This window comes from Ctenopharyngodon idella, chromosome 17, assembly GCF_019924925.1.
Source record: "Ctenopharyngodon idella isolate HZGC_01 chromosome 17, HZGC01, whole genome shotgun sequence".
NCBI lineage: Eukaryota > Metazoa > Chordata > Actinopteri > Cypriniformes > Xenocyprididae > Ctenopharyngodon > Ctenopharyngodon idella.
Genome location: NC_067236.1, coordinates 27,912,909 through 27,939,031, shown reverse-complemented (window position 1 = coordinate 27,939,031; position 26,123 = coordinate 27,912,909). Strand labels below are relative to the sequence as shown.

Sequence of the window (26,123 nt, the reverse complement as noted above, 5' to 3'; positions counted from 1 at the left end):
TTGATATAATGTCTTTTTATTAATCATTCAACTTTACACATTATACATCAAATTAATATTATTATTATTATTTTGCTTTTCGCATAATTTAACCAGTTAAACGTTTAATAATTTGCAAAATTGCAAGTACTGGTATTTCTTTAACGGAATACAGATCTAACTGTTTTGCATAATAGTGATATTTGTTTATTGATCATTATACATTACAAAAATACAATACTTATTATTATTATTATTATTATAATACAGTATTTACAAGAAAGAATATTACAAAAGTGAGGTCCAGCTCACAGGTCTTTGTGCAAAATTGAGGTGCCAGTGACTTCAAAACCACACTGGCAATTATAGTGTTATATATCTTCGGTGGGTGTTGATGAGTCTGTTCGGACATCGTCTGGGCTCTCAGCTCGATACATCAAGTAATTCAGTCCCTCGTTGCTGAGCACAGGAGACAGTCCAGTTTCCAGAACTTCATCTTCATCCACAGCAGTGCAGACCTCCTCCTCTGGAGAGAACAGCAAGAGGTACATATATGAGGACCAATCTGAAAAAGTCTGTGCACATCTGATTCAGATTAAGTAAATGAATCAGAGTCATAAAATTTATTCTGTTTTATATGATGAAATAAAGCTAATATTTTGATTATATTGATGTCTATATTGATAAAAAAAAATCATACCGTCTTCCTGGTAGGCTTGGTTCACATGACCATCAGCTCCATTCTGGTTTGCTCTTTTATCTGCCTCATAATCTCTCAATTTACTCAGGGTTTCCTCAAGGTACTGGAAGTTTGGCCTCTCAGTTGGTTCTTTACTCCAACAGCCCATCATCAGATTATACCTACAAAGCAGTAATGATATGGAAATGTAGTCTTTGATTTTTACCATATTCATTCAAAGTACATATCATATTTTTGTCTTCGCATTCAATCAATTTATAAAATGGTTAGATCCTGTCCTTGATTCTAATTGGTCAATAGCTGTGTTTTGTTCACAATAAAACACGGCTATGACAGCTTCACCCAACGCTTCTGTGTATCATTACACAACACCCTTAGCAACCACTCTTAGCAACGTAAACTGTATGTTCTCAATTGATATTGTTCGTTGAAGTTTACTGTATTATGTAGAAGAGTGTTGTGAGAAAGAGATCGAGTGAACGAGTTTATTACCTGCATTCAGATTTAGCATTTTCCTTCAGGTCAGTCCTATCGTCATAATAAAAAATCTGTTTAAATGTCCGATGTATTATCTTGTCCTTTTAACAGTTAAGGGGTTTTCCCGTGACTGACAGCGCTAGTCAAAGCATTTGTCAGTTGCGTCTTGTTCCGTGTTCACAACAATTCAGTCTTTTCAATATAAAAGTCTTCGCTACTGACTGACACACTCATAAAGGCAGTCTTTGCCGCCATCTAATGGCATAATAATGTAACTTCTGTTGCTGTTCACGGTCAAGGACTATTTTTTCTGGTGGGAGGAAGGCTTTTAGTTAAAGTTTACTTCATGAAAGTTGCACTGATACATATTTTTGGCTTTAATATTTGTATTGTATGGTTACCGTTTTATAAAAGCAATAAGGTACTCAAGCCTAGTGCTGCATCGTGAATAAGTCACTGCTGAAGTCACGCGTCGTGCCTAACAATGCCCTTCAGCCGTTCACGATACAGCACAGCCTCTTGTACCTTATTGCTTACTTATAACATGTATTTGTAGAAATCATCTACTAATAACACTTACAATCTCTGTGGACATCCTGCTGGTGAAGGCAATCGTCCACCTGTATTGATATAGCTTAAGACTTCATGGTTGGTGTATGTGGGATATGGTAGCTTTCCCAATGTCATAATCTCCCATAAGAGCACACCAAATGCCCTGGAAAAAGCAAATTATGAGAAAACATATTTATAGGAATATGCATGTTACTTGATAAGGCATCATTAATACTAAAGATACTGACCAGACATCTGAATATTTATTGAAAATGCCATCTGTTAAACTCTCTGGTGACATCCAGCGAACAGGAAGCAGACCTTCTCCCTTCTTCCTGTAGTAGTCATTCTTATACACATCACGGGACAATCCGAAGTCTCCTATTTTAACAACCCTTTCTGGGTCTGTGTAGCTTCTTACTGACACTAAACAGTTCCTTGCGGCAATATCCCTGTACATGAAGTATTGAATATAGTTTCATTTAGATACTTTTAAGCATTTGGCAGACACTTTTATCCAAAGTGACTTACATTGCATTCAAAGTGTAAATTTTATGTGTTTATGGATTCATTGAACCCATGACCTTGGCATAGTGAGTATCATCCGCTACAGGAATGCATTAGCAGTATATGAGCACATCTTTACCTATGAACAAAGTGCATCCTTTCTAAATAAGCACATCCTGTGGCAGCGTCCAAACTGATGTCCAGAAGGCTGGTGAGGTTTAGTAGCTCTTTGTGGGTCTATGAGAAATAAGAACGCATTAGTGCGATAGTCAGTAAAAAAAAAAAAAAAAAAAAAAAGCATCTCATTCAGTATATATCAAAACAAAGCCTAACATTGGTAGCACGAGCTCCTCTCAGGTAAGAACGAAGGTCTCCTCCTTCCATCAGCTCCAGGATGAGATAATGGGGCTCGTTTAGCAGACAAACTCCAAGCAAGCGCAGGATGTTAGGATGATTAAACTGGCTGGAGAGCCACAAACACAAAACAATGCATGATAAATGTGCTCCAAGTAATTTTTTTTATTTAAAAAAAACACTTTTATGCTCAAAAGTGACAATAAAGACTTATAATGTTAAAAAAGATTTCTGTTTCAAATAAATGCTGTTCTTTTGAACTTTCTATTCATCGAATAACCCTGAAAAAAAATTTATCATGGTTTCCACAAAAATATTCAGCATCACAACTGTTTTCAACATTGATAATGATAAGAACTGTTTCTTGAGCAGCAAATCAGCATATTAGAATTTTTTTTTTTTGAAGGATCATGTGACACTGAAGACTGGAGTAATGATGCTGAAAATTCAGCTTTGCCGTCAGAGGAATAAAATTACATTTTAAAATAGATGCCAGTTATTTTTAAATTGTAATATTTCCACAATATTACTGTTTTTACTGTATTTTTGCTCAAATAAATGCATCATTTTTTTGAGCATATAAGAGACTTCTTTCAAAAACATTTAAAAATCTAACAAACCCCTAAATTTTGAACAGTATTGTAAATTTAGAATCATTTTATTTTCTCCCGAAACACTAAATAACAACAGACCACACCACAAACATTGCCATCTGCTCTAGGCCAGGGGGCCTCACCATCATGTTTTGTTCCCAATTATAATCATATTTTCAGTGTGATGCTTTGAGCAAACATTTCTTTTACCTCATCAAATGAGCTTCTTTTAGGAATTCCATTTTCTCATAGTCGCTGGCATCTTTCCTCAGTGTCTGTGAAGAGACTGACTTGTAAGACATAATTGCAATCAGTAGGCTATTTGCTAAAAACAGCAATGTAGACTCAGTGGAAGTATATGAGAAATATATAAAATATAGATATATACACACTATGCAATGAGAAAAAGTTTAATGTGAAACATTTAAACAGTTTAAACCAATCAAATGTACCTTGACAGCCACTCTCCTCTCTGGCACAACTCCAATGATTTGGCTGCCAACTGTAACGCCTTCATAAACTTCTCCAAAAGCACCACTACCCAACAACCTCTGGAGCTTCAGACATTCTCTGGGAAACACCGGAAGTGACTCAATCTCTCCTTGGGCGGGTATGGTACTGGGGGAAAGTGATTTAAATATTAACACACTTTTGTGGTTTATAGATGCAACAAAATCATATTAAAACAAAGCGTTAGATTGTAAGTACCTGATGGCAAAGCAGGCATTCCCAAGACCAACTAAACCTCGAATATACTCTAACTCCACATCTGGATGGATGTCCACACCTGTTTCTATAACTGTCCCAGGAATCTTTTTCTTATGGCGTCTGTGCCAAACTACATCAAAACAGCAGGGGAAGTAAATGTTGTACTTTCATATTCTCTCGTTAATTTTGATATGGGAATGAAATAGCCTTCTATAAAAGGGAATTGTGTCGTTTGTGTACTTACTAACTGCTGCGACGATTAGAATAATCAGTGTAAATCCAGCAGCGACTGATACGATCAAAATAATCAATGTCATGTCAGTGTTTAATGAAGTACCTGCTGGGTGACAATGAGAGTGCATTTAAAATGGTTTTTTAAAATGGTGCATTTAAAATTTTTTTGTATTAGATAGCACAATAAAATACACAAAAAGCAAAACAGTACAGTTTCATTAAAATGTAAGGTATGCAATGTATTTTTTCTTAGTCATCTGCTTCTTTTATTATATTTACATTTAATTTTATTTTATTCTTAAATTCAATGATGCAGCATTCTTACCTGGAGTAATGAAAGTTGTTTGTGTCGATTCCCCTTTACCCCAATATGAAAAAGGGGTTATGGTGACGTCAAATTTGGCTCCTGGTTTGAATTGTGTGACATTTATGACTGTTTTGGAAAACGTATTAACAGGATGACAATATCTGGTGAAGTATTTCTGCAGAAAAGTGTTGCAAATACATCATCAGTACATTTTATACAAAAAAGTCAGATAAAAACATTGATTTCTTTTAAAGAAATTGGGGTGGATTTACAATAAAAAAAAATGGGTGTAGTACATTTTGAAGCTGTTTCCCATTTTTCACATATTTCCACAGGTCTTTAGACACTACACAATAAATCACTGTGCCGTAGTCAACACTGCTGGGTTCCCAGAGTATCTGAAAAAAGGTGTCATTCCCCTCAAGAACAATTTTGGAAACTGCAGGTGGAATAACTACAGGAGGAGATACGAATCCATCTGGGATACAAACACAAAGACACATACAAAGTGATTATGACTAAAATAAAGTACATACAGAAATATGAAATATAACAGTGCTGACCTGGAAGAGGTTTCAGCATTTGCTGTACAACAGAAAAAGCTGTCAGTGTTTTGCTGGAAGACATAAGGACACTGTTGTTTTGGTTCAACTCCTGAATCCTGAGCTGTTTGTTTTCATCCAGCCAAACAAGTCGTCCGCTATAGGAGCCCACTTGATGATATGAGATTTGAGATGTGGTCCATCTTGCAAATTCTACTGCTTTAGACTTCTGCGTCCTTTACGGGTAGAACATATTTTTGCAAAACATTAAAAACAACAACATTTATTCAGTAAGAAAATATTCATATGAGCCATATTTGTCACTAAACAATGCATTCATTAATGAGATCTATCTGTTAAACATAAGTACCAACCTGACTGAACTGATGCTGGCTCTGTAAAGATTCAGCAGGAAGCCGTCCTGCACCAACCAATACAGATTTCCTTCGATCACGTTCAAAGTGATACCAGCAACCTATAATTTAGAGAATATGGACATAAATCTTAGGTCCGTGAGTTTAAAAGTTTTTTTAAAATTCTTCATGCTTTAAAATAGCTTGAATGTAACTCTACACCCTTGATCATTTAGTATATCTATGAATATGATAATTAGCCCCGCCTCCACTCACTCATACGAGCTCAGGCGAGATCCACTCGGTCAACTTACTGAGGTAAACGCTGCACAATGGTATCGCTTTTTACAACATCGGACACATAACGGTAATTAATATAATTAGCCTTTTGTTTGACTATGTTATCAAACAGCTAATAATGTGCTGCTAATGTTACACAAACCATGTCCACGTTCGCCATCTTAGAGTCAGACAGCTGCCTTCTGAAAATCAGCATCCTTACAAACGCTCTGAACAACTCATTCAGTGAAGAAAGGCATATAGTTCATCATATCCGTAATATACATCATAGACCTGCTACGTATATTGCTAAATCTACCTGATTTTTCATATCAACAGAAAAATATACTGGGATAACTTGGCTTCTCTCAAATACTTAGCAATGGTGTTGGTTTGTCTTAAAGCATATTAAAAACACCACATAGACATATAAACAACATTAAAAACTTGATTTTCTCCACAGGTGGTCTATTTAATCAAACAAATACAGTTTTGGTGAGCATAAAAATCTTTCAAAAAACAATAATAAATCTTACAGACCCCAAACTTTTAAATGTTAGTGTATTAGACGTGTATATTAAGTCCTCACCTCTTTCCCAGAGAACACACTCAGTTTATCCAAGAGTTGGTAGTCTTCTCCATCTAGTCTACAGACTTCTACTGATGTTTCAGTGGCCCAGTAGATGGCAGCATTTAATGAATCAATTACCAAACTGAGAATCTTCTGCTCTGCTTGAAGAAATATCTCAACCCCATGACCAGATGTAGACCCTCGGCATATCTGATAAGAGATGTCTCACAATTAGTTCATGCTACTGTCCTCATATTCATTAAGTCAATAAAGTATTAGTAGCTTCTGTTCATTATGTCTGCAATATTTCATTCATTCAAGCATGACTTAAACTAACTTGCCTGATTTGAGTTGCAGCTCCAGTATAGACACTGTCCCAGCCAGTCAAAGGCCAGCGCTTCAGCATTCATGGGTGATGGCATTGTCATCACACTCAGAGACTGATTACCCAGTTCAATCCAGTTAATGTGGCCCGAACTGTTAGTCCAGTAAATTGTAGAACCATACCAATCCATGTCTGTTCATCACGAAAAGGATAACATGCTATTGATCTTGTTTTATAGTCAAGTCACCTTTATTCATATACTGTAGCACTTTATACAGATTGTTTCAAAACAGCTTTACAGAGATAAACAGGAAAATAATGATCAAAAAATGATTTATAGTGAGTTGCATGGTAAAATATAAGATGCATAATGATATTTTGTAAAGTTTTTTTAGGGCCCAAAGCCATGAAAGGGTGAAGGCCCTATTGTTTTCCTTGGGTACATTTTTGTTTTTCAACCTTTCAGGCACTTTTGGCTCCCTTAACATGCTCAAAAACTCTTGAAACTTTGCACACAGAATAGGAATCGTCAGCCATCAACATGAATGTGTCAAAGTCATAACGCCACTAACTGGCAACAGGAAGTGTGTCGCTTTCAAAATGCTTTGAAATCGCCCTCTTATTTTTACCCAGTTTGCTTCAGTCTTGGTCAGAATAATGTCAAGACACAGCAGATGCACACCTGTGAAAGGATTCTTGATATCTTGAATACTGTTGTCATGGCAACGCATTTAACTTTAATATTCTTTATGGGGTTTTTTGAGGCACTTAGCATACTTCAAATTGCATGAAACTCAACACACACATCAGAGTTGCCAGCCAGAAGACATGGGCAAAGCCTTAGAAATGGACGTGGAGGACAGGCTCTATAGAGCCACCTTTTGTTTAAAGTTGGGGGTTAATTTTACCTACAGCCTCCAAACTAGGATATCTCGAACAGTGTTGCCATTGCGAGGGATTGAAGTAATGACAAAAAAGGGAAACAGGAATTGTCTCATATCGTGCAAAATCATTGTTTGATTTAAATTATATATATATATATATATATATATTGCATTCTCTAACTAAAATATTTTAACTGTATTTCAAATACTCAAAAGCTCAATATCATTCAAATATCATTCAAAAGCACGGGGTTGGTAAGATTTTTCTTTTTTTGAAAGAAATTAAATACCTCTATTCAGCAAGAATGTATCAAAAGTGACTGTAAAGACATTTATAATCTAACCAAATATTTTTATTTCAAACAACTTTTTTAACAAATTTTAACAATTACTTTTTAAAATGTAGTCATTTTAATATATTTAAATTGTAGTAACATTTCATTACTGTTATTACTGAATTTAAAAAAATAAAAATAAAATAAAATACAAACCCCAAACTTTTGAAAGCTAGTGTACATCACAAGGACACTTTTCGATCAAAACAAATGAACAAATGAAACAAAAAAGAAGGCAAAAGTTCTTGGAAACATTCTGGTTGTCAAACCTTTTGGAACATGTTTATAGTTAATATAATGAACTGTGGTAATTCTGCTAGGACACTTGTGTGGAACCAACAGGTTAAAAAAAAATTAGAAAAGCTGTCTCAGAAAGTGAAGTTAGATCTGAGAGGTGCTCTAGCATCATTTATTTATTTTGAATCAAATGCAGTGAAAATTAAACATTTTTAAATGTGACTTAGTTGTTCAAAGGGTCCAAATACATTTTGGGTTCACTGTTATGATCTAAAAAATGATCTCTCTGGTTTCTTACCTTTCACATCTCCAATATAAGATACCATTTGTTCCATAAATTCAATGCTATCCAAATCTTGCTTCCATATTTCATCATCACTGGCAGCAGCAATATATGGGGGCTCATCGGCTGAAAAAAGATGACTTTTTACAGTGGCCAGTTTAAAAACATTAAAGTAAATGATAAAGTGCATCAATAATCACCAGGCTGAAGAGTTGTTCCTTCAAATGAGACTGATCTGGAGCATCCAGCAGGAGAACAAGCCCTGACCGTGACGTTGTACTGCTGTAAGCTCTGCAGATCTGGGACGGTTACATGTGTGCCAGTTATTCCACTAAATCTCATCACGACCAAATCATTCATTGAGCAGTTTATATCATAAGTCCAGTTTTGCCAGGCAGATGGACCTGTGTGGAACAAAACTGAATTTATTTAATGGACAACGGCAATTTTATAGTTTAGCAAAATGAAATCTAAACCAATAAAATAATAAATGAATGACAACAATTATAGTCTCCTACTAATAAACAAATCCAATAGTGCTATTAATTTGGTATTACTCACTTGCTTCAATCATATTTTCAGGTTTATCCCAATAAACATTGGCCTTGTCTGATCCAAACAGGACTTGTAAATCTGTTGGCCTTTGTGGCACAGGATAAGGTTGCGCAGATGCGCTAAAAGCATGGAGATTACCAAATCCATTATTTTGACTATGGATGATATCACAGTCCATAGTGAACTCATTAAAGGTGGCCACTTGACTCTGGCCAACTTGTTTATAAAGTGCATATCCATTGGTGAGCATGAAGAAATCGTCCTCATAAACAATGCTGTTTGCTTCAAAGTTAACGTTTGTGTACAGTGTAACGGGAAATAATCCATCCATAGATGTGGCGTTGAGCGTTTGATCACTTTTGTCGTGATAAACCAGTCTCTTATTAAGGAAACTGACCACAAAGTTGGAGACAGAATGTGTTTTTACGATGTGACTCATCTCATATTGTTGGTCAGGGGCTTCTGGAAGAGGGCAACGGTATATTCCACTGCTCAGCAACAAGAACAGCCATCTAACAATACAATTTTCTATTTTATTAAGTTACTCTTTAAAAAAACCAACAAAATAAAATCTTTAATGTCTCTAATAATGGATATGATACTGTAAAGCAGAGGGTTTACACAATGTTTTATAGCTTTATATAAAGCAGAGACAGTGCTTAATCAAACAATGTTTAATAATGTTTATGATTCTCACCCATTATACGGATCTGCAATTATATTTACAGCGTCACTGGAAAGGTTGAGATTCATATCCACTGGAAAAGAACAGTCATCTAATCCACAGTAGTAGACCTGCATTTGATTTTTGTGGGAAAGAAAGTATGATGGCAGTATTTAAATAAAATTAGAATTCCAAACTAATTAATCTCTCTGTATGGCATCTGTTACATGTTTGTAAACACAAATAAAATTTATATACACTTATATTGTTTTTTCGGTACAAAAATGATATTTGATATGATATTTAATCTTTAAAGTTGCCTAATTTGTCAGTCCCTAATTAAAGGTAAATGGACACAGTAAAACATTTTTTACTGCAATGCACTTACAATGGAAGTCTATGCGGCAAGATGTTCCAGAACATTAAAATATTGTTTTTTAAAGTGCTTATATTAATTATTCAGTACAAAAACATATGATATTTAAAGTGACAGTTCACCCAAAAATGAAAATTCTGTCATCATTTACTCACTTTTACTGGTTAACCGAACAGTTGATGGGCCCCATTGACTTCCATAGTATGGAGAAAAAAAATACTATGATTCATACAGAAATTTCAGTTTTGGGTGAACTATCCCTTTAATCTCTAAAGTTGTCTAAATTGTCATTTTATCCCCTAATTAAAGGTAAATACACACTGAACACAAAGTAATTTTTTACTGCAATGACCTGTAAGAAAGTCTAAGGGGCATGATGTTCCAGTACATTTAAATACATTTTTTAAATTTTCTTCTTGTTTGATCTGTAATGCACTTTGGGTCAACTTCTGTTGTTTTTAAATGTGTTAGAAATAAACATTGACTTGACTGAAGAGTCAAGTCAAATGTTTATTTCTAGCACATTTAATATATTAATTATTCAGTACAAAAACATATGATATTTAATCTTTAAAGTTTTCTAAATTGTCATTTTAGTCCCTAATTAAAAGTAAATACATACCCTGCTACTGGAAACATATGTAAATTGTTTACATTAATGCAATTACAATGGAAGTCCAGAACATTTAAATAGTTTTTAATGTGCTAATAATAATTATTTGGTGCAAAATTGACCTTTAAAGTTTGACCTTTCACGCCAAAATAAAAATTATGTCATGTCATAATTACTCACCCTCATGTTGTTCCAAACTCGTAAGACTTATATTTTTGAAGAAATCATGAGAGATGTCTGTCTCTCCATTGACTGCCTTTGCCACAAACACTTTGACGCTTCAAAAAGATCATAAAGAGATCAGAAAACTAATCCATGTGAATCGAGTGGTTTAGTCCAAATTTTCTGAAAAGACTTGATCGCTTTTTATGATGAAAAGATTTAAGTTTAATTTAAAGGTGCAATATGTAATATTTTTGCAGTAAAATATCCAAAAACCACTAGGCCAGTGTTATATATTTTGTTCACTTGAGTACTTACAATATTCTAAATGTTTCCAACTATTTGTAAATCGTGAGAAAATTGCAATTTTAACCAAGGCTGTGTCCGAAATCGCCCCCTATACCCTTAAATAGGGCACTATTTGAGGGGACAGCCATTTGTAGTGGTGTCCGAAACCATAGTGGACGATGTTGAGTGCACTCATTCAATCCCACAATGCACCGCAATAACGAGTGTACAGCCGATGCACGCTCGATGGCTTGAGAATACCCATAATGCACGGTGAGAGTCGCGCGCTGAATGAATTCCCCCTTCTCGCCAGGAGATGGCGCCCACAGCTGAATCAATCATCCATTCATTTTCCAAACCACGCTTGTCCAACATAGTATAAATTCTTTTTTAAATTGATCATTAAATCGTTTAATTAAGGTTTGAACATGCTAGTTTCCATGGCAGAGTTCAACATAAATATTCTAAAATCGATCTAGCAGTGTGTAACAAATGTCTCACAGCAGCCACCGAGCAAACGCACAGAGTAACGTTATAACATCATTTTCAACACTCTCAAATGTATCTAATATGATAAACAGAGCTGCATTACCTCATACTCATGACCGGAAAAGCGGAAGCAGCGCCGGCGACTGTGGCATAATAAAAGATCCGCTGCTCGTGAGGCGTGTGTTTCGCAATCGTTCCAGCGGCCTCGTTCAGCTCCCATAACACTCGGTCCTGCTCTGCTTCATTGAGGTGAGGTGAAGACCACATGTCCCAAGATTCCGCGCTCAAACTTGGTGTCATCAAGCTACACCTTTGTTTTGAATAGGCCTCTAGCGACCTCTAGCGGACAACATTTTTACATATTGCACCTTTAAGTTTACTCACATGTAAACACTGATCAGCGAACATAAACAAATGAACATGAATAATGCACAAGAACAAACTTCTTCTGGAAGAGGTTTGTTCTTGTGCGTTATTCATGTCTTCAAAAATATTTTAATTTGTGTTCTGAAGATGAACGAAAATCTTATGAGTTTGGCACGACATGAGGGTGAGTAATTAATGACAGAATTTTCATTTTTTTTTGGGGGTGAACTAACCCTTTAAAGTCTAAATCATAATTTATTCCCTAATTAACGTGGTGAATACACACCTTACCACTGGAAACATAGTAAATCCTCTGATAAAGCCAGTCTACAGTCAGTGCTGTGACCTCCAGCGGGGCAGAGTGCAGAAGCTTGAGATCCGAGTGGTCAGTCAGATTCCCAGCTCCTTTTGACCAGATACGAGTCCCCTCGGAGAAGTAGACATGGTTGGAACTGTAGTGCACTGCCACCCCTGTAAAAACCATAACACAAGTGAGAAGCCAGAGAGTAATGACCAAAGAAAAATCTTATTGCTCAAAAGTTGCTATTCCAAAGCTAATTTAAATTTAAATATCGACTTTGTCTCAAATGTTCCTCCTAAATCATTACAAGAAATAAACATGCAGGTAATTGTTGTCATAAAGTGTAGAGCTACTGTATAAAAAATGCGTGTAGCCCAACTCAGATAATTTGGTCTTGGGAATTTTGACAGTGTTGAGATATCTAGAGGATAAACTTTAGTTTACTTGGGTTTTTCTCAAGAGAGAAATTTGCTCTTCATTTAATCCTCTTACTGTCAAATAGAAACAGCTGAGATATTGAGGTACTCTCATTTATGATTCTTCTTTTCTATGGGCACACTTGTATAGTGACGATGTTAAAAATGTATTGATTTGGGGAAGAATGGACCTGTGATGTTGCTCTCGATTAGACTATCTGAGAGACAAAGTGCAGTGGTGAAGAAATCGGCATCCTCTTCTCTCATCCTTAATGAGTTCCATCTGGATGCAAAGACCCAGCGGCCTCCATTCTGCTCTGAAAGTCATCACAGATGGAGCAATAAGATTATTGTTTATTTCAAGTCATTGCAAACATGATGCATTGAGAAACATTAGCAGAATGGTTGAAGTATTGTGGTTGCATAAAGCCTACCGTGATTTTGCCAAGTAGTTCTTGGATTATCATCAGATTTTAAGTTAGGTTTAATGGTTAGGTTTAATAGGTTTAATTTTTACGTTTTTGCAAGAAGTCTCTTATGCTCACCAAGGCTGCATTTATTTGATCAAATATACAGTAAAAATATACAGTAATTTTGTAATTTTAAAATAACTGTTTTCAATTTTAATACTTTAAAAAATGTAATTTATTCCTGTGATGACAAAGCTGAATTTTCAGCATCATTACTCCAGTCTTCAGTGTCACATGATCCTTCAGAAATCATTCTAATATGCTGATTTGTTATTATTCATTTACAACTCAGCAGAAGGAAAGTTGTTCCAGGACCAACAAAAAATCAGGAATGCATCCTATACTTGGCAAAATTAGGGTCATCTTTGTTGAAAAGTGTCACTGTGAGCTTAAACTAACCAACTTGCGCTGGTGTTGTTATGCTGCCTTCAGCAACTGAACCCTGGCCCTCTTGATTTACAGCAGCTATTGAGATCCTGTATAAGACACAGTCAGTACAAGTACAGTAGTACAGTAGTAAACATTAAAAATGTATACCTTAAATGCATTGTATACTGCATTCTATGTTGCATTAAAGTTTAAAATGCATAAATATAAGAATTAGGAGACTGTGTATGCATACTACCTATATGTAGTGTTATGTAAGGTTGGGTAGAATGTGTTGAAGAATACATTTCCTCTGGTTGTGACGCTGATGACGTGTTCATTGGATGTGAGATTGAGGTTGAAGCCCAAGATGGGTCCTCCTGGTTTCTCAGGTAGAGACCAGCGAACCTCCACACTCTCTCCAGACACGCTCTCAATACTCTCAATGGATGGGCTGGAGGGCACTTTTTGAAGAGAAACACAATAAACAGATTCAAACCACTGATTTTGAAACATTATTTACAAATTCTGTTGATCAATTGTTGATTTAACCTACGTCCAAAAGGTTTTGTCTGGTACCAAGGGCTTGCTGGAGAACAAGCATGTATTTCTGCTATCATGGCCCAAACCCTGAACTTATAGTTGGTAAAAGGTTCCAACTGTTCGATGGTGTATGTTGATTCTGTGACATTCTATGAGGAAAAAACAAAACATTGCCAAAATGTTTAATCTTAAAGTAAAGAAATGTACAGGTAAGGTGATATCTCATCCCCAAGATTTCTCTGTCTGTAGCCTACCTTAATGCGAAAAAATCTCATAATACACTAAAAAGTCTAATAATATATTAAGTGAATTCACTGTAAACCCGAATACGTTGGCAAAACTCAAAAAATTTGAAGCAAACAGTTGCCTCAACATTTTTAAGTTACAAAATTCAAAGTTTAAGTAAGCAGACTTATTCATACATTTTAATTGTTCTTAACTTAAAATGTTTGAGTACACTAATTCATACATTTAACTTAAAATTTTCACGTAACCTCAATATAAACATTTTTATTAGTGGAAACTTATCTAGCTATAACAAGCTAATTCAGAAAATGCTAACTTGCTAATTTGCTAACATGTTAACAATAGCATGGTATAGCACTTACTGCATGAGTACAGCAATATAAAGCATTTAACATAATTGCTCTCAAACCAAGCTGCATGCACCACTTGATACCTTGATGATAACTCTCCACAAACCCACATTAACAGAAACTCTTCTAAATTAGCATAACCAAACATTAATCACTACTAAATCGCCCATTTAACATTAATATTGTGCAAAAAACATTATATAACACTTAATTTTAGCATTTACTCTCCCTTTTGCATGCCATGGGCAAAGCATGCTGGGAAATAGAAATCCCAGCCCAGTTTCAGTTAAACTCAAGTTAGTCTAAATTAAAATAAACAAGTTCATAAAACTCAAAACAATCAAACAGTTCAGTTTACTTAAAGCTGCTGTCCGTAACTTTTTTTGGTTAAAAAGTATCCAAAAATAAATTTTTCAGCATGTACATAACCAGCCATTGTTCAAAACTATCTCCTTACCTTAGCCCGATTCACAACGGTAAGCTTGTAGTAATGTTTTATAATTCGGGTGGTACTGGTGGGTTTTCGCGGGAAATTCAAGCATGTTGCCGTTTGTCTCTGCGTCATTGCGTCACGTCTGTAAACGAATCCCAGCTAGTCCAAAGTTGCCCTGACACATCAAACCAACGCTCTACAGCCGACGGCCAAGTAGCACGTCCGTTCTGATTGAACAGCCAATCAGAATGATCAGATGGCCCGACGGACCGACGAGCTCTGACACCAATTCAACATGTCGAATCGGCCAAAATAAAGCAGACGAGGACCAACTTCAGCCGACGGTGCGGAACACACTGAGAAAACTTAGTCGGCCGACAAACAAAAACTGCCTGACGGCCGACCGTCGGCTTGGTGTGTTCCTGCCTTTAGATTTAATCATCATTGGTAGCATGATTTACTGTATTGCTTTTTTCCCCTCAGTCAGAACAAAAGTGGCAGAAATGTTACTTACTTGTTCAGAAGACATTCTCCGGTGAAAATTCTTATTTTGGTCATACTTCCAAGACTACATTTTGTGATTCTGAAGTACAGTATCCACACCAATGTAGTGATTGACAGCAAACATCAGATTCATCCGTGCTGGGGAGTCGCGCCGAGGCACAACCCACATAAAGATGATAATTCCGCAAACAACTGCAATTGCAGGTTTCAAACAGAGATGGCAACAAAGAGGCAAAACTACGGACTGCAGCTTTAAAATATTTCAGTTCTGTGAACTTGAAAGACAAAGAAAGTGCTAAAAAGTTCATTTGACTGAACTAATTTGTTTAATTTAAGTTTGCCCTACTCAACCCAATTAATTATTTTCAGTGTTAGGGTTTACAGTGTACTGTTTAAAAGTTTGGGGTCAGAAAGATTTTTTTTTAATTAATGCTTTTCTTCAACAAGGATAAATTTAATTGATAAAAACGTTACATTAAAGACATTTATAATGTTACTTAAAAATTGTATTTCAAATAAATGCTGTTCTAATGAACTTTCTGTTAATCAAAGAACCCTGAAAAAAAGGATCATGGTTTCCACAAAAATATTACAAGCACAATTGTTTTCATCACTGATGATAAAAAATAATGATTTCTGAAGGATCATGTGACGCTGAAGATGGAGTAATGATGCTGAAAATTCAGTGTTGCCATCAAAGGAATAAATAAAATATATTACAATAAAGAAATTTAAATTGTCATAAAATATATTACTTCATTCAAATTCATTTCTGTTTTTACTGTATTTTATACTGTATATCAAATAAATGTTACCGACCCCAAACTTTTTTTTTACGGTAGTGTATATTTGTAAAGAACAATTAATTATACATTACAGTAATATCTTTATACTGCATTGAATTTACGCTCATTTTGGGGATTTAAAAAAATCATTGTTAATCATTGTCTTTGCATAGAGTAAGAGTAGATTTGGGAGAAATTATCATTAAAATAATGTCACAATGTAAAATATCTTAATGGTCATAAAATAGCCTTTATTTCTTCATGCAGAAATATTGTATTTATTACTGTATTTCACTCAATAATAATTTATGATGTACAAATGCAGCAAAAGTCAGTGGAAATTAGTCATCAATATTACAAATATAAACATAAAATCATTCACTACCTCTGCTTGTGCCCAAATCCCAGACAGACTATGACTGGTCCACTGAAGAATATACACCACATCAGACTGATTTAGGGACTCCCAGGTCATAGTTATGTTATGAGATCCAATCCAGGTTGAATAGGGCGCTGAGAGCTGACAAACAACATCTGGACCGGAAGAGTGAATGTTTGTAAACCAATTAGAATACAGACACCAGTGAAAGAAGCGAATAAAATGTAAACTTGATTACAAAACCTTGGCAGCAGTCTACTCACTTTGGCAACTGGCATCCGTACACTGTTTGAAGCCACTTCTGGATGTCTACAATTACAATATTTCAGACATTAGCTCAAGTAAATTATAAAAAAAAATCAATACTGGTCCAGAATGCATATTAACAAATCTTAAGAATCTTACCAGGGGGTGAAGTGAGGCATCAAGAATCCATTCATCACATGATGAGGCTCTGAGACAAAGCAGAAATAGTAGTTCTAAAAGAAACTGTAAACCTGTAATTTCCTTCCTTTTGCCACAAATCCTTTCCATTTCACATGCACCGAACTTCTGGAATCAAAACACCCTGCATGGAGCTACAATTTAAATGTTCACATGACAGTAGGGATATTCCCAAAACCTAAAATATTGATCAGTAACACGTAACCATGGCTGGACAATGGCCCTTTAACAGTTCCTGCAAGTTTGTGGTCACCTGGTCCGTGTGGCACAGGTGTGTCTCACAAGAAAGCAGATGGAAAAATGTGTTTCGTAAGAATACCGTCAAGTATGTGTCATATATCATTGGCAGATAACCATGCAGACAGATTAAGCAGACTGAAGGTCACTTGACTGTAAAGTATAGAAGTTCTTATCTTTACAGTTGTTGTAGATGGATTCAAGGAAGTGTTTATTTAATGGTTAAAGTATAATTTCTATCAGTTCAATAAAGGAAAAGTGTGAATTTTATCAATAACAAAGTACACCCAGTGCCTTACTCACTGTAGCAGGTAAAGGTATTTAGTGCCAGATTTACCATATCTAAGATAATGTATAGAACCACTTATACAAGTATAGACTGTACTGTACCAGGTGGTAAACAGCAAGAAGTTCATTCAGCTTAAAGCAAAGTTTCCTAGCTTTATCAACATCATCTAAGTCATTCCACGAAACCGGTACGATTTGAGTCCCTCTGACCGTTTTCAGTGTATTTTATCTATTGGGTCACCAAAATATATTTTTAAAAGCTTTTTGTATTAATTGAAATGTCTCCTTTAATAATGTTTAAAAACAAGACATACATTTTATCTTCAAGTTAGAAATTATTTTGTTTTTTTTCAGTTGACATCACCTATTTTATCATGTCCCTCAAGGCCTTCTATGAAAGTGTACTTGGGATATGAATAATAAAATGAGAAAAAAAGTCCATTCATTTTGCCATTCCCATAAATATCCATCTGTGTTTTTTGCTGGTAATGTTTTTTTTCTAAGTAAATTCATGATTATTCATTAAAATCACATCATTTAGTTCCGTACCTCAGTAACCCCTCAACCCCATTACACAAACCATTCTCCCCCTATAAAAATAATAAACTGATACTTATGTGACATCATTAATAGGAAGTGACATCATAGAAGTCTTCCGAACAAAATTGTGAGCAGACACAGGCAAGTTACCACCTTCTTTAATTATAACTATAATTATGTTGTGAAATTGTGTTTGTCAAGCTTAACGACTCAACCCTGTTACATCAATTAAAGATAGAAAACTATTACTTGTGAACATTATCTTTGTTATTTCAACATTATTCATGATTTCTTAAAGGGATAGTTCACCCAAAAATTAAAATTTGATGTTTATCTGCTTACCCCCAAGGCATCCAAGATGTAGGTGACTTTGTTTCTTCAGTAGAACACAAATGATGACTTTTAACTCCAACCGTTGTGGTCTGTCAGTCGTATAATGCATTGAAACGGTAACACCATCTATGAGAATAAAAAAAAAACATGCACAAACAAATCCAAATTAAACCCTGCGGCTCGTGACGACATATTGATGTCCTAAGACACGAAACGATCGGTTTGTGCGAGAAACCGAACAGTATTTATATAATTTGTTTACCTCTAAAACACCACTATGTCCAACTGTCTTGCGCATCCGGTTGGTGAGGTCTGAACGCGCTCTGACAACGGAACTGATGTCTCGCGCCTATACTTCAATGAGTATGAGACATCACTTCCGTTGTCAGAGCGTGTTCAGACCTCACCAATCGGATGCGCAAGACAGTTGGACATAGTGGTGTGGACATTTGGATTTGTTTGTGCATGTTTTTTTTTATTCTCATAGATGGTGTTACCGTTTCAATGCATTATACGACTGACAGACCGCAACGGTTGGAGTTAAAAATCATCATTTGTGTTCTACTGAAGAAACAAAGTCACCTACATCTTGGATGCCCTGGGGGTAAGCAGATAAACATCAAATTTTCATTTTTGGGTGAACTATCCCTTTAATATCATGCATGCCATGTGCTCTCCATTTATTGACTAGATTTAGAGCAGTGGCCAATTTGGGCAAAAAAAAATCACAACTCTGTCACACTAAACCCCGTCACACCTAAATTTTTATTATTATTTTTTTTTTTTTGTTAAGTTTATGAAAAAGTAATTTAAAGTTAGTTGAATTCTGTCTGAAATGTTCAGAGCACTCATAAGAATACTGATTTTAGTTCAAATTCTGAAGTTAAGCCTTTGATCAAAAACGATGAGGTTGCTGTCACACAAAGTGCCCATTTCACGCTTTAGTATAGCAAAACTGTGAGATTTTATGTAACTTTTTTATTTGCAATTACTGAATTAGTGTGAGGGACATCTGATTAATAGGAAAATGTTGATTTTATCACAAATACATTTTATAATAATATTCAGAGAGCTCCCATAGTGTCCATAACTTAAAGTAATGACCAATAATAATAGGGATTTGATGCCTGAGATGGGAAAATATGTTTTTCTGGAAGTTAAAGTGTTAGTTAGTTTACCCAAAAATGAAAATAATGTCATTTATTACTCACCCTCATGCCGTTCCACACCCGTAAGACCTTCGTTAATCTTCGGAACACAAATTAAGATATTTTTGTTGAAATCCGATGGCTCAGTGAGGCCTGCATAGCGAGCAATGACATTTCCTCTCTCAAGATCTATTAATGTACTAAAAACATATTTAAATCAGTTCATGTGAGTACAGTGGTTCAATATTAATATTATAAAGTGACGAGAATATTTTTGGTGCACCAAAAAAAACAAAATAACGACTTATATAGTGATGGCCGATTTCAAAACACTGCTTCCTGAAGCTTTGGAGCGTTATGAATCAGCGGTTCGGAGCGCCAAAGTCACGTGATTTCAGCAGTTTGGCGGTTTGACACGCGATCCGAATCATGATTCAATACGCTGATTCATAACGCTCCGAAGCTTCCTGAAGCAGTGTTTTGAAATCGGCCATCACTATATAAGTCGTTATTTTGTTTTTTCGGCGCACCAAAATATTCTCATCGCTTTATAATATTAATATTGAACCACTGTACTCACATGAACTGATTTAAATATGTTTTTAGTACATTAATAGATCTTGAGAGAGGAAATGTCATTGCTGGCTATGCAGGCCTCACTGAGCCATCGGATTTCAACAAAAATATCTTAATTTTTGTTCCGAAGATTAACGAAGGTCTTACGGGTGTGGAACGGCATGAGGGTGAGTAATAAATGACATTATTTTCATTTTTGGGTGAACTAACCCTTTAAAAATGTTATTAATGTTGTGGGGTGTTCAGCAAAGTAATACATTTTGGCACAAAGTCTAAAAACGTGTAAGTCCAAATCATACCGGTTTTGTGGAATGACTCATCTGTCAAATAATGCTGAAAATAATTTAGACTTGTTCACATTTACAGTTTGATATTTAGAAACTAAAGTACAATTTAAATGATTTTCAGTGGTAAACAGCATGTTGCTACAGCTAATAAATGTTACCTGACTTCCCCTCTAGGTGGTGATGCTTCACAAACCTTTGCTTTAAAGGGATAGTTCACCCAAAGATGAAAATACTGTCTTCATTTTACTCAAGCTGTTCCAAACCTGTATGAGCTTTTTTCTCCAAACTCAAACAGTTGACGGCACCCATAGTAGGAAAAAAAAAATACTATGAAAGTCAATGGTTACCGTCAACTGTCTGTTTACCAAAATTCTTCAAAATATCTTTTTTTTTGTGTTCAACAGAAGAAAGAAACTTGTATGGTTTGGAACAACTTAAAGGTGAGTAAATGATGACAGAATTTTCATGTTTGGGTGAACTATCTCTTTAACTAAAGTCAGAGATAAATTATCATGTGTATTTTATTTTTATATAATGATTTTATGCATGATAAGACATATTCATTGATCTTTATAGTATAATTTCATAAAAAAAGTTGCCCTTGTACTAGTGGTTTGCTAAAGCTTACATTTGCATAAGTCATTGGTGATGTTTCTCAGTACTTTTCTTGTGAAAACCGTCGTCTTAAACACCACCATACAGTCTTTTCTGTGTCCCACCAAATATATAAGTAAATATATATTCCTAGTCTCATCCAGCATGGAGATAAATAAGAAATATTGTCTCTCTGATCTAGTTTTTACACTTCTGCATCCAAAATCACATACTTCCCTACTAGTAGGCGAAAAACAGTGTGTAACAAAAGAAGTATGTCCGAATTCACAGTATAGACATAAAAGTACTTGGATGACCTATTACTCCTGACGAGATTCTGAAGTGTGGACACTTTACTATCCCATGAGGCCACGGTAGAGGATTTGTGAATGGCAGTGAAGCGACGCAAGGATGGAAGGATAATGACAACATGGCGAATATATTACATCCGGATTACATTCATACAGGCATTCATACTATATAGAACATATTTTTTTAGTGTGTTGTTAAGTAATTACTTATTAAAAATAAGTATCTACTCAAGAGAGTATGTGATTTCAGAAGAAGCCTCCGTTTAGGATGTGGTAGATGTTTAGCTATTATTTAAAGGGAAAGCGCACCCAAAATTGAAACTTTTGTCAACATTTACCCTCATGGTATTCCATTTTACAGAACATTAACAATTCAAAAACGCTGCATGTTTACACAAGAGATTTGCTTATATAACCCATAAAAACAAGCTGACATTTACTGAGGACCAGGACTCCCTTCATTTTGATTACAGACCAGAGATAGTGGTTTTGATCATTTGCCTTTTGTGGGTTAATGCATGCGTGCAGCATGCAAAACATCCATGAGGCAGGAAGACCATGATGTCTGGTCAACTGAAAATGAGAGGACTTTCAGTAATGTGTCTAATTAAGCTGCAGGTGTTGTTGAGAAGGGGCTGCTCTTTAAATCCACCAAGCCCCCTGCGACTGACCCTATGATGTGACAATGAACTAGATGTACTTGTTTATGTATTTATCACATGAGAAGCTGACCCTTAATCAGACTTTATAAATAGCAGAAATGTTTTTCCACTGTCTTTGTCCAAGTTGTCTCCTCGCCAGGCTTAAAATATCACACGGTCAGATCAAAAGAGCAGAGCATGAATATTAGACTTAGTTTTATTATGATGTATTATTTGTGACCCTAATGATGCTATATCAGTAAATGCCATTCATGAAGCCATTTCATGTCAGTTACAGGTAATATTTATGTATATAGATGCATATAGCTATCTGAGCATGGTAATCTATAAGTCAATAAGAATTGGCCCCATATACTTTTTAATAGTCTTTCCTTTTCAGCTGATGATATCTATAGTAAAATAATATTAAAGGGGACCTATAATGCCCCTTGTTATATAAGTCTCTGGTGTCTCCAGAATGTGTCTGTGAAGTTTCAGCTCAAAATACCCCACAGATCATTTATTATAGCTTGTCAAATTTGCCCCTATTTGAGAGATCCCTTTAATGTCCCTTTAAAAGCAAATGAGCTGCTGCTCCCGGCCCACTTTCCAGAAGAGGGCGGAGCTTTAAAATCTCGCGCTTCGGTTGCTCAACAACAACAAAGCTGGAGAATCTCACGCAGCCAAAATGACGATTGTCAGTAACGGTGTCCGGCCTTACATTGTTCAAAACGGAGTCGGACACTGATGGAGAGACTCAGGAAGAAGTTACAACTTAAAGAATGAAACTGGATGTTTCTGAATGGTTAGTGGATAAATTTATGTAGTTGCTGTGGAGCTGATTCAACTCATCGACTAGTATGTGTTGTCATGTTAATCTTTTGTGCAAATCCAGCGTTGAATTAACCCTCGTCACTACAACTCTACTACAACAACTATTCCTCTTCTCTAAAGCAGCCCAACATGGCCTCACCCACTTTGTTGCGTGTTCTCGGGGGCAGGGTTTATGTAAATTTTGGGGTTTGTGATGTCACCAACCTGGGAAGAAGCTCATTGGTCATTTGTTGTAGTCCTTAAAAAGCAATTTCTATAAAAGAAAATATCTCCCTTTGCATTGAACTTTGAGCGTCATAACTTTGCAGATGTTGTTTATGCTCAAACGTCAACATTACACACTAACTAAAGTTAAAAAAAGTGAAATCATAATCAAGGACCCCTTTAAATATTAGACAAACATGTTTTACAAGTGCAGTTTACTTGTCCGCAATTGTCAAACCTGCAGTCACATTTAGCTTAATTTTGTTACGAAACACCTGCTTTTTATAATTCAAACGATTCCAAATGCCGATGAATAAAATTCCACCCTACATTTTTTCATAAACATGTTGCATTATGAAAGTGAAATAGGTTGTAAATGTTGTTTCATGTTGACTTTAACATATAAGATTTTTTAATATTTTGAAAGAAGTCTCTTATGCTCACCAAGGTTGCATTTATATGCTAAAATACAGTAAAATCACTAATTTTGTAAAATATTATTACAATTTAAAACAATATATTTTAAAATATCTGAATTTTCAGCAATACGCAATAATCTTCAGTGTCACATGATCCTTCAGAAATCATTCTGAGATCCTGAAACATTTCTTATTATTATCAGTGTTGAAAAGTAATTCATATTTCTGTGGAAACCATGATACACTTTTTTTTTTTTCAAAATTATTTATTAATAGAAAATTCTTTTGTATCCATATAAATGTCTTTGTCTCTTTTTTTATATATATATATATATATATATATATATATATATATAATACACGCACACAATCCAAGACAGGACGACGACAGCACTGTCCAGACTGAGTATCAATGGATTAATAATCTGGATTTACTCTGAGCCAAGGCCAATCCCTACAGCATGACACTCATTCCATACTGTTTCACAGGGCCGCTGCTTAAATTCATGAGGCCTGGGGAGAAACATTTTTTATGAGTGGCACATGAGCAGTGTATACTATACACCCCGATCCTCACAGGGCCCTGCTTTTGACAGGCAGATGTGTCATCTGAGGCCATCCTCCTAATCACGAAGACACAAACAAAGAACATATTTTGATGTAACAAAAATGTACTGGCAGCATAGACTTTTATGGAATTTGTTGTAATCGGGCACCCGTGAGGTCATTTCTAAACATGTTTAAAGCTAGTTTTGTCATGCTTCTGCAAACGTTTGAAAATCCCTCGCACCTGCTTTAACACGTAAGAGTGGGAGTGTTTGCAGGGCTGTGAGACTGCAGTGAAAGTTTGGTTAGGGGGATTCTCCTAGGATCAGCCCACCACAACCATGCAAAGATCGCTGTGCAAGTTTTATTTAGAGTGCTGAGGATTTGGGAACAAAGGAAGTTTATTCTGGGAGACCCTTGTTTGCAATATCCAACAAGCGGTCGAAGAAAATCCCTAGCAAGACTATGACTCACAGTGCCTTTACAAACATCTTACTGCAACTGATTGAAAGTAAGCAACAAGTAGAGCAATAATGAAGAAATCTCATGATTAAAGAAATATTGTTTCCAGCTGATATTGTGTGTCTCGGTTCCCATATAAGGGCAGATGTGAATGTGCGTGTGTATAAAAATAGTTCAAGGCATTCTCCATTCACTCCAAATCCCTCCCGAGAGCTTTTTAATTTACAGAGATGGGGGAAGTGTCTGTCTTCAGTTGATAGGTGTGTTAATCTGTCTGCTTGTGTTCCTGAAACCCCTGCTAATAACTCACGTATATATTCACTTCTTCATGTTCATCGCATATCATGCCCTCATCTAATTCCAATTTCGGCCTGGATATAATAATTCATTTCAAGTGCCACAACAGGATGAAACAGCAGGGGGGAAAAACAATGCTAAATGCAACAAATAAAATGAAACAAACCATGTAATTACGTATAGCGATGCAAAATAAAGGGCTCATCAAAATTAAAAGGGACAAGAACACGCTTCTTATATCTTCTGATGTTGATAACAAAGGCCGTGCGTCTATTTTAGCTGAACATCATCTTTCACCTGGTAGAAGCTAGCTAAATGAGGCAGGTTGCATGACATGCCCTTCTTTAAATCCATAAACATAACTAGATAAAAACATTATGTAGAGACATGACTCAGACTCACTTGCAGCGAAAATAAACATGTTTTCAATTACAATGCACTGAATTATTGGCTGGTGAGAGGACAAAAGAATTACATTTTAAGACACCTTTTTAGAAACCGTAAAAAAAAACTGCAAAATGTTTCCTTTCAGTCGATGTTATGCTTATAATTTGGATTTTGTTAGATCAATGCTGTTTATGGCCATATTAATATGTTTTAATTTTTAAATGGGCACAATTTCTATGAAAAATGTTACAAAAGGGGTCCCAAAATGTGAAGAATTCAAACTGTAAAATTAAAAATAACAATATAATGAAAATGAAAAAAAAAAAAAAAAAAAAAACCACATTATTATATAAAGAATTACATTTTAAGACACCTTTTTAGAAACCGTAAAAAAAAACTGCAAAATGTTTCCTTTCAGTCGATGTTATGCTTATAATTTGGATTTTGTTAGATCAATGCTGTTTATGGCCATATTAATGTTTTAATTTTTAAATGGGCACAATTTCTATGAAAAATGTTACAAAAGGGGTCCCAAAATGTGAAGAATTCAAACTGTAAAATTAAAAATAACAACAATATAATGAAAATGAAAAAAACAAACAAACAAAAAAAAAACACATTATTATATAAAGTATTATATTACACGCTACCATTCAGTTTGGGGTAAGATGTTTTTAATGTTTATAAAAGAAGTCCCACCAAGGCTGCATTTACCTGGTATTTGATCAAAATACAGTAATTGTCTTCTATTTTAATATATTTTAAAATATAATTTATCCTGTAATGGAAAAGCTACTGGTAACACTTTATTTCGATGGTCTACTTTAGACATTCTACTAACGGTAAGTAATAGGGGTGTGACGAGATCTCGTGCCACATTTCTCGTCGATGTGAAAAGCTGTCTCGCGATATTGCCATGACAGAGTGTTGTCACGTTTGAGTTCTGTTAACGTGTTTCATGGATTCTGTTATGCCTGTCTTGTGTCTCTTTGTTGTTGCGTATACATTGTTGTTTTTGTTCTGTTCCTGCCTGTTCCTTGAGTCTGTTT

General features: G+C 35.4%; 1 protein-coding gene across 6 annotated transcripts; it reads right to left on the bottom strand.

Moving 5' to 3' along the window:
• On the bottom strand, nucleotides 1-17,246 carry ros1 (c-ros oncogene 1, receptor tyrosine kinase). Of its 6 annotated transcripts, none has more exons than XM_051869106.1 (28): nucleotides 16,932-17,234; nucleotides 16,790-16,835; nucleotides 16,533-16,681; nucleotides 13,843-13,978; nucleotides 13,546-13,750; nucleotides 13,320-13,396; nucleotides 12,642-12,767; nucleotides 12,020-12,204; nucleotides 9,473-9,570; nucleotides 8,782-9,287; nucleotides 8,421-8,624; nucleotides 8,236-8,346; nucleotides 6,498-6,673; nucleotides 6,175-6,366; nucleotides 5,328-5,428; nucleotides 4,975-5,189; nucleotides 4,708-4,889; nucleotides 4,430-4,586; nucleotides 4,115-4,210; nucleotides 3,871-4,000; nucleotides 3,615-3,780; nucleotides 3,373-3,437; nucleotides 2,549-2,678; nucleotides 2,355-2,452; nucleotides 1,957-2,160; nucleotides 1,737-1,871; nucleotides 680-840; nucleotides 1-505 (listed from the first exon to the last, which is right to left on the bottom strand). In XM_051869106.1, exons 1-28 carry the CDS (start codon nucleotides 17,058-17,060, stop codon nucleotides 351-353), a joined length of 4,335 nt encoding a protein of 1,444 aa, XP_051725066.1. In that variant the 5' UTR covers nucleotides 17,061-17,234; the 3' UTR covers nucleotides 1-350. The 6 variants fall into 6 exon arrangements, with proteins under 6 accessions (XP_051725066.1, XP_051725067.1, XP_051725068.1 ...); XM_051869107.1 differs by having other exon boundaries at nucleotides 4,115-4,207; XM_051869108.1 differs by lacking the exons at nucleotides 16,533-16,681; nucleotides 16,790-16,835; nucleotides 16,932-17,234 and adding an exon at nucleotides 14,883-15,677.
• Between the last annotated feature and the right edge of the window lie 8,877 nt (nucleotides 17,247-26,123).